This window comes from Pagrus pagrus (assembly GCF_965226575.1).
Source record: "Pagrus pagrus genome assembly, chromosome: 9".
NCBI classification, from domain to species: domain Eukaryota; kingdom Metazoa; phylum Chordata; class Actinopteri; order Spariformes; family Sparidae; genus Pagrus; species Pagrus pagrus.
The window spans coordinates 20,884,967-20,894,737 of NC_140193.1; the positions used below are offsets into that span (position 1 = coordinate 20,884,967).

The 9,771-nt window shown below is 40.2% G+C and overlaps 1 protein-coding gene across 1 annotated transcript; it reads right to left on the reverse strand.

Annotated features, from left to right (window-relative positions):
* Nucleotides 1–410: 410 nt before the first annotated feature.
* Nucleotides 411–8,641, reverse strand: ildr1b (immunoglobulin-like domain containing receptor 1b). Its single transcript, XM_084361363.1, has 8 exons — nucleotides 8,378–8,641; nucleotides 6,157–6,327; nucleotides 5,784–5,933; nucleotides 4,797–4,916; nucleotides 4,548–4,694; nucleotides 3,885–4,010; nucleotides 2,134–3,032; nucleotides 411–1,198 (listed from the first exon to the last, which is right to left on the reverse strand). Exons 1-8 carry the CDS (start codon nucleotides 8,424–8,426, stop codon nucleotides 1,160–1,162), a joined length of 1,701 nt encoding a protein of 566 aa, XP_084217489.1. The 5' UTR covers nucleotides 8,427–8,641; the 3' UTR covers nucleotides 411–1,159.
* Between the last annotated feature and the right edge of the window lie 1,130 nt (nucleotides 8,642–9,771).

Genomic DNA, 9,771 nt, shown 5'->3' on the forward strand with positions numbered 1-9,771 from the left:
GCCATACAACCAGACTACAGAGAAGGCTGAGACACCTCAATTCATCCTCACTCTGCCTCTAAACAACTGTTTTAATGTTATGACTTATCTAACAGTGATAAGTTAGAATCTGACCTGCTGACAGGCATCAAGAATAACTAAAATTATACGGTAATAGCTGATTTTCTCACTGATGGTCTTTTTTGCTCAGTAAAGGCATCAGTATTAAACTAAGACTGCTTCATAACCAGCTAAAAGTTCCTTTTATTGAGTTTAAACTAAAATAAAAAATTACATTTTGACACAGGTGCCCCCTGGAGGCCAAGCTATAGAAACTGCACTTTAGTTCAAAGAGATCAGTTATGTCTGGTTGAGACTGTCAGATCTTATATATAAAGTCTGAGTGCATGAATGATCCACTTCACACTCGCTGTTTCTAAAAAGGTTTATTTAAGACAAACACATTTATCACGATACATCTCTAATCATGTTTGTGATAAAAAGCAAACATGAATGAAAATGAAACTGATATGTTGGTTCATCATATGGTGTGGTTCATCCAATGCAACTACTGCTGCTACTGTCTTATAATGTTACTGTAGATAAAGATAAAAAAGAAATAAAATAGTACAAGAAATTATGTAAAAAAAAGAGATTATTTAACAAAAACAAATATACACTACTGCAAAAACACACATGTTCATAATGTTAAACCTAAATAACCCTCAAAATCTGACAGTATCCATCAATCTGCTTGTTCAAACTGTTTAACATTTACTTCATAAACGATACCAGAAGGATCCTCGTATCCATCACCAGTAGGAAATCACATGCATACAAATTACACCATTGAATTCAGCTAGAACAAGAGTCCGACATTAATCATCACAAATACAAGAGCTTTTCTTATAATGTCTCTGATATAACTGCATATTATCTGCAATTTACAGTCTCAGCTGAGTTTTTCTTCATGCATAGAATTGTATTTTGTTCTAATTACATACAGTGCATACAGAGTAAAATATATCTATACAGTACATTTTCAGCACCCACGATCAACTATCACAACAACTCACAACAACTATATCTCTGATTGAACAGATGAAGGCACCTGCTGATGGTCTTCGTTTTCACAGTTCTGGAAACATTCAGGAAAAGGTCAAAAAAAGAGAGAAATGCTTCAGATGACTACGCTGGTGCTGCTATGGGAGCCTCTATCCTATGAGAGAAAAGTGAGAGGGGTGAGATTGAGTTAAAGAGGGAGAGAGTGCATGATGATTCAATACAGACAAGGAGAAGAAAAGACCAAGAAGACAAGGAGTGATGATTAGGGATGGGACAACAAAATATTTTTGTTGAAAACACTAATGCCATGCCTAGTGATGAAAGACAGAAAGTACCCAAGAGCGTGCCACAGTCATGCTTGAAGCTCTGTACACAGACAGAGATGCTTTGAGCTAATGCTAAAGTCAGCATGTTAACACGCTCACAATTATACTGCTAACATGATAATGTTCAGCATATATAATGTTTACTTTCTTATTTATTACTTTATTAAACCATAATCCTACCAGGTTTACCATCTTAGTTTAGCGTGTTAGCATGCTAAACTAATTGGTAATTGGCACTAAGCAAAAATAGCAGCTGAGGTTGATGGGAAGGTCGTCAATTTTACAGATATTTGTTCATAAAGCAAAGTGAAATTTTGACCTGATGATTGGACTAGATAAGAAATAAATTGATCAAAGTTCTTACAATTTACCCCTGTAGAGCCAAGAATCCATCAAGTACTTGTCAAGACATTTGACTACAAACCAAAGATGAAAAATGTCACTAAAAGAATAATCAGTGAATCACTAAGGTTGACTGGGAACCATGAATATATGTACAAAGTGTAATAGCAATTCAACTCATAGCCAGGATTTTAGACATGCTGAGGTCTCCTCAAGCCTTATGCATGAAACTCTGACCAGATAGGAAAAGGAAAATTTTTATTTGGATTTTTCATATTTACTTCCTTTATCCATGCTGTTAGCATGACTATAAAGTGATGAAAGAAAGAAGTCAAGACTTTAAAAAAAAATAAGGACAGTGACACGAACAGAATAAAACTCATCAGATCATTGGTTTAGAGTGCATGTCAGTATTTCTTACAGAGAAGTGGGTGTAGTTCCTCTGGCTGTTACCGTGTCCGGACTGGTTCTCTATGGAGAAGTAGCTGGGTGGCTTCTCTGGCCAATCCTTTCCTTTCCCACCTTTCCTCCTCCTGCTGCTGCTGTCCTCTTCATCTGAGCTCCAGGACCCTTTGCGACGCTGAGGAGGTGAATAGCTCCTCTCCCTCCGAGCTGCTCTGCTGTGCAGCTCCTCCATCAGGTCATCACGACTACGAGCACGAGGTCTGGATCCACCACCTCTCCTCCCACCTGAGCTTCCTCTCTCGTTCCTCGAATTCCTGTTTGGTGCTCTTCCTCGCCTGTTCTCCCAGTCGGAGTCATCGCTATACTGACGCAGGATCCCTCGTCTGGGAGGAGAGACGTCTCTGTAGCCACGACTGTTGCGGGGGAGACCTCCCCCAGAGCGGTTTGTGCTCCCACTGGACTGGCTGGATAGTCTGGGACCACCTCTGGCTCCATCTCCAGCCCCAGGCCCCCTGCGTGAGGAAAAGCTGGGTACACGCTGGACAATAGGAGGCAGGGTGATCACCCTTCTCTCCATCCCTCGGACCCCCATCTCATCCAGGGCTGACAACATGCTCGGGGGCCCGGGTGTGTAGGGAACTGCCACAGGCGCTGGCTGAGGCTGGTATTGAGGCTCTAATGGGTGCATGTGTTGGACACCGTAATGAGCCATTTGAGGTGCGGCCACATCCAGCCCCCTCACCTGGTGCTCCAGGTAGTCCAGCACCTGGCCGGTGCCTTGAATGCTGTCGCGTGCACTGCCATTCATGTGGTGATGATGAGGAGGAGGAGGGGGCTGCTGCTGCAGGGCCATGGGTGACAGCTGCATGGGAGCCATGGCAAAGTTTTGTTTGACGGGATAGTCCGAGTACGAGCCTGGGAAAACAGAATTTGGAGACATGAATAACCTGCAATGACAGATTTTTGCCACTCAGAGGCAGCAGAAACACATCTTCATTTTATAAAGCTGATATTTCAAACTTACTAGCAGAAGGCTTCATATTTACACATCCAGCAGATATGGAGCAATATTATCATCATTTTAAGTGGTGTTTGCTTTTCAAAATTATATTTTTTATCTCCTCTGCTTTTATAGTTTGAGTCTGATTTACTGATCAAAATCTCTTTTAACAGACTTGAACCATATCCAGATAAAAGAAGCTCTCAGTTAGCGAATGTTGCCTTCAATTATCACTGTGTTCACAATAATCAACTTTAGGATTCAGTCACAGCAGTAAGTGTTGCATTGAATTTTAACCCTGGGTTTTGCCTCTCAGGCTACATACAGGTTTCCCTAACAATCCAACTAGTGGAGATACTAATGCCTTAATCAATGACTGTGACCTTAACTGCATGTTGTCAGGTAAAAAAGTTCAAAAACTGAACAGCAATAAAAGTCAACTCAGTTTAAAGTCAGTACAAGATTCAAACTCAGTTTGTACCTATGAAACTTAATGTGATTTTATGCTTTAATAGCTTAATACAGCAATTTATCAGGGCTAGCACAAAAACGTTTCAACATCAACAACATAATGTGTGATTTGCTAGATATAGATATAAATATAAAAATATAGATACAAAGTACTGTTTGCATAATTTCAGGTCTTTTATTTTGCTACTTTTTTTCCTCTGTGTCTGAAACCAAAGCAAACATACGCCCTTGGGTCGGAGCGAGAGTGCTGCGCCAAAACATCAAAGATAAGTCTGACTGTACTTTTATTCACTCACCTGAATGCAGTATGGGAACGCCCTGAACGGAGGCGTTGGAGCTAATCGGAGCGTAAATAGGTTGACCATGCATCCAAGGAGCCATGGCCTTCTGAGCCTCCTGCAGCATCCTGTGCTGCATCACAGCTGAAAGACAAAAGTTTCAAAGGTTTGTGAGATGACTCAAAACCATTTTGTCAATGAGGCGCTGAATGTTTATGCCACTGTTGTAAATAAAGATGATCCTGCACAGCCTCTCCTTGTTCGGAGCCATATATAACAGGACTTTATTACAGCCGACAGTTTGACTCATCATAGTTAAATAGAAGGCAAAGCACAGGTTTTCAAGTAAGCCACAAGAGTGAGACAGTGAGCCAGCATGCACAACACCAGGACACTTAAACAGCCATCTGTCATTGTATCATAAACACACCTGTGATTGTCCTACTGTGACAAATCAAAATGTCTTCCCTGTCTAAGACTGATTTAACAGCTGTTCAAACATGATCCAGGTACCTTGACTTGAGGTATCGCAAGAAACAAACTCAGATCGGTGCTGTTCAGTGTGATGTCAGGTCAACATCAGATCAGAATTTTAAACTGATGTAATTACTTGTTTCAAATAAGAGCATTTCAGTGTCAGTTGTGGGTGAAAAATAATCAAACAAAAAGCATCTCTTCTACCTTTTTCCGGGCAGCAGCATGTCTGTGGACAACACGGGCAGCGCACGTAGCAGCAGCACTTCTGTGGGCAGCACTGACAGCAGCATATGCAGAGGAGCATGATGAGCATGAGAGCACCGAGGATGATCAACAGGACCGTCAGCCAGTCTGAAACAGGCAGGAACACATCATTACTCATTGTTCATCACAAAGTCTTTGCAGGGTCTGTGTGACCTTCTTTTTGCCACAACATCAACTGAGGAAACTTACGGTACACGATGAGTTTGACTTCACGGTCAGAGTCTCCTGTCGTGTCACCAGCAGCATCAATGTTGCAGAAATACACGCCGTTATCCCACCACATCACCTCAGTGATGACCAGGTCAGCCTCTGTTGACAGATAACGTCACATTAGCATGACTTAAAAACAAAATATGAATGTAAGGTTTAAATGTACAAAACTCATCTAGATCACCGCAGTATAACGGAGGTAAAAATATTATTCAAACAAAAACACGATAAAGACATGCACAAAGTCTTTGTAGGTATTTGAATTATTTTGTCTTAGTTTAATTGTTTGCTCTATATCTTCTGTGTGTTTGCTGGTATGTTAGTTCTGGCTCCTGTAGTTTTATAAAGTAATGCACTGATTAACAAATACTTTTTTGTTAACTTACAGTATGTTCACAGATCTACCAAACATAAAGAATATTCATTTCTCAATCATTCAGTAAGCAGCTAATATGGAACCAGATCACAAACCAGTGGTTTAATGCTGCGCTCCAGAAAACTCTTTACAACTACTTGTAAACTTAAATCCATCGACCCAGACATGATGGAGCAGTTTTCTCACGTAACACAACAATGTCAGCACTCCTGGGGAGGGTAGGATGTATTTGTAGACTACATTATTTATATGAGGCTAATGAATAGAGTATTTAGAAACATTTCCTGGTATAAAAGTGCCATAAAATAAATGGTGTCTGTGACGTCATGTGTTGTTTTCCCTCTATTTCTTTATAAAAACTGGGCTGCACTGATGAGGGTGCAATTGTGTGTACACTTGCCAGAGAAACAACATTTTGTCACGGTCAGCAAAGGTTTTTGTTCATTTTTGGTGTTGTGCACCAGAAGCTAGAAATTTCACCCAGGAAATATATCAACCTCTGACATTAACTGGAATGCAGGATTAGGATGATTGTACCAACAGCTCACACTGAAATATCAAAACTGTCATTAAGATGGGGTCAGACTTACTGTTCTGAATGGTAATTTTGCGTTCCCTGTAGTCTGCGCCCAGGATGGGCTCATTAAGGCCTCTCTTCTGGATCACGGTGCGGACTGTGCGCTGACGGTCCGGGCAGTCGTTGGAGGGGTCCTGACCAAGCTGCAGAGCGGCCTGATAGGCTGCAGAAACACAGGAAAATGTAATGAATGCTCTTTTTCTTCTAGATCATAAAACTCAAACCATCATAACTGTGGCACTCTTTCTATTTTCTAACATGCTGCCGGTAGGATAATGAAATTAAATATAAACAGTAAACAGCAGCCACACACACCAGCACATAAGCTACGTTCAGCTACATTATTGCACTTTAAAATGACGCTCTCCCTCCACCTGAGGCCTCACCTGTGGAGTAGTACTCCAGCACTGGGTCTTTACAGAAGGACTTGTACCTCCAGGTGACCAGGACATCCTGAGGGTTGGCTGAAGTGGAGTAGTCACAGCGCAGGATCACAGAGGCGAACAGCATCGTGCTCCTCTCCGTCTCTGGAACAATCACCTGGATGGACAGCAGCTCTGATACGAGCAGATGACACAGAAGATAAAATGTAAAGCAGAAGCAAGTATGACACACTATTCAAATGACTGTAACTTCAGAGGAAAAAAAACAACCTCTCGTGTGTTTTGTGTGACAGCTTTGCTCTTGAATGCTGGGCTGATAAGAATCTGACCGGACTGGTTAACAGATTACTCCAGAAGCCTTTAAGTGTGCACACACACAGCACTATATCATTAGACGATCTAACAGCTGTCAATCATGCTCAGCAGTGTAGAGTTAGAGAAAACAAGCTGACGACAGGTGACCTGAAGATGAGTTAAGATTTAAGGTTGAAGTTTGAACACTTTCTCTTTGAACACGGTGTCCAAAACCCTGATAGAGACGCGTGTTTTCTCTCATAAATATACAGACAAATTAGAGCTGCAACTCAAATTTTTTTATTTTATCAACCAATTACTTTAAGAAAAGGACTGTTTGATCCATTAAATGTCTGAAAGAGGGAAAAAAAACAGCCATGATGATTTACTGAAGCTGATGTCTCCAAATTGCTCATTTTGTCCGAACGAGTCTTAAACTCAATGATATTTAGTTTACTGTTGTAGAAGCTGGAAAAAGCAGATTTTGGAGGGATTTACCTTAAAAATTATTAAACAATTATAGAGCTGCAATGATTAGTCAATTCCTCAGTTTGTCAATCGAAAGAAAATTAGTGGTCAGCTATGTTGATAATCAATTAATCGTTGAAGTAATTTCTTAAGGAAAAATCGACAAAAATTTGCTGGTTTCAGCTTCTTAAATGTGAAGATTTGCTTTTCTTCGTCATTTATGATAGCAGATGAAGACTCTTTGGTTTTCTAGACTGTGTGATTGTCAAAAGAAGCAGTTTGAAGACGTCACATAGGGCTCTGAAGAAGGAAACAAAGCCACCAGATTCTTTATATGTGAGAGGATTTAACGAGGGCCTGTAAATTTGAGCATTTGAATGACTGATTTAGTCTTTGATATTTGGCTGATGTGGATATTATGTTATTGTGGTATTCTTTTCAAGTCACTGATTGATTGATTTGTTTATTAAACAAAAGTCTTTCAGAGTTTTCAGAGCCCAAGGTGACGTCTACAAATTGCACACTTTATCTGACAACAGTCTCAACAAACATGTTTAACTCTTATACAAAACATTTACAATGTTTTCTTTTTCTGATACTTTATAAAACCAACAATCAATTGATTAAACAACAAAGTATTGATCTGAGTGTGGCTGCAGCTATGGTTATAATTAATAATTATTCTTTAGTTAACTGACAGATAATTACCTTGTAACTAATTTCATAATCCATTCATCATTAATAATCCAATGTGAATTGTATTGCATTATAGTAAAGTCACCCTGGACTCTTGGGAATACATTTGTCATATTTTATCTGATGGTTTACAGACCAAACGATACATTTGTAATGGAAATAGTAATTGAAAGTTGCAGCCCTATTTAGTTTACAAGGATATAAACCAGAAAAATAGACGCAAATCTTCTAATCTTAGAGGCTGGAACTGGATTTTATTATTATTATTTTTTACATTTTTGCTTAATAAACGACTAAAAAAATTATACAATTATTCAAAATTAATTAACTTTCTGTTTCACTGGTCGATTAACTGACTAATTATTCCAGCTCAACAACAGATTAACGATAATAAAAAGTAATCTTTTGATTGAAGGTTTGATTGAATAAAGAATTAAACATTTGACATTGATTGATTTAATATTGCCCTGTGCCAAATCTAGTCTGTGTCCACTGTGTGAACAGCCTGATGTTTTGTGTTTTTGAGATCACGTCAGGAAAACCTACTGACAGTGTCCAGTCACGTGACGACAGTCGGCCTTGTGCTGTTTACACCTGTCGATAATTAACCTGAACACATTATATTGGTTTCGACTGTTTGCTTGAGCGGCTTCACCCTAAATTCCTGCCTATAAACGATATATAAAAATAAAAAACAGATGATATTAACAACGAGTATGAACTTTAGGTTAAGGGTGTGTTTCCTACGCGGCCCTCAGAGCCTCACCTGTGGGCAGGTGCACCAGCAGCAGCGCCATCAGTATCATATTTCCCATCTCGCTGCTCCTTATCCTTCCGCGGTAGCTTCACTCTTTAACCTGTAGGCGACTCAAAATCCACCAGAAATCCTGAATATTTGGAGAAAAACGTGACGAAGCCGCTGCTCTGCATAGTAGTTCCACTTGTCACTTAAGAAGACATGTTTGTCCGGCTGAGTTTATCTTTGAGGAAAGCGTTTACAGCCGGACTGAGAACAACTTTCCCACAGAGAGCTGGCGTCTGACGCGAATCATCACCCCTCCCCTCCCCCACAGCCCCAGGTGACGTCACTGATCCCGCCCCCTCTGACAGGTGCAACATGGAGGAAGAGGAGAAGAGCACGAGGAGCACGAGAGCATCAAGGTGGTGTTCATCCAATTATCCATTCATTTTCTCAACTATATTTACTTTGATTTAAGTCATTCTCTCAAAAATGTTTCCTTCTCATCTGTACTGTAGCAGACAAACACGTCTTATATTATCTTACTGCGACTGAAACATTACTGTGGACTGTAAGGACACTCCCACACATAGTTTACAAGCCTGTAACTCCCCTCCAGTTAGTTAGAACTGAAGAAGCCTCTTGGATGAGAGGTGAAACCTCTTCAAGAAACTGAAACACGTCCAGTTGCACTTCATTAACATTATCAAAACGATTTGTTTTTTGTTTTTTTTCTTCCTGGTCTCCACAGGAAGCGTTCCCATTCTTTTCATCAGTCTCTTCATAGTTTTAATGGTCCAAAGTGTAACATGAACAGCTTTATTATCAAATTAGTTATTCATTAATTAGTAAATGTTGAGTTCTGTGCTGTGTTTTGGTGAGCTCAGTGCCTCTGATGAGTCTATTCAAATGTTGTTGCAGGCTTTCTTCATGTAAATGTTAACATCCAGCCCATCAATCTAAAGGCTTGCCTACCGTCTGTAGTGAGAAAGAAACAGTTAAATTAAAAAGGAGTGAAGCATAATGTAAATACACTGATCGAAGTAGAAGTAGGTCAGCTCTTGGCACGATGGTTTCATTTATTCCTTTGTGGCAAACAGCCAGAGTGTAAAGTTCACTCTCAGGATGAGTCATATTGGACGAGCGTTGGAGCTCTTTGTGCAACGATGTTTACTTCTCTTATCCAGGACATGGACCCCAGCGAGCTTTACTGTTGACACAAAACAATCCCGCCTGGGCTGAACTCAAGTGTCGCTCTCAACTCACTGAAGTGTGCTTGAAATCCTGTGAAAAATGCTGCGATGATGAAAAGCTTTGCCATCACATCTGTGTCTGGCTCCACTCTGAGCCTCAAGACATGCCAATTTTTACATTCCTTCCTCGTCAGTATCTGGAGAGGACGTGCTGTACCTTTATTTTTC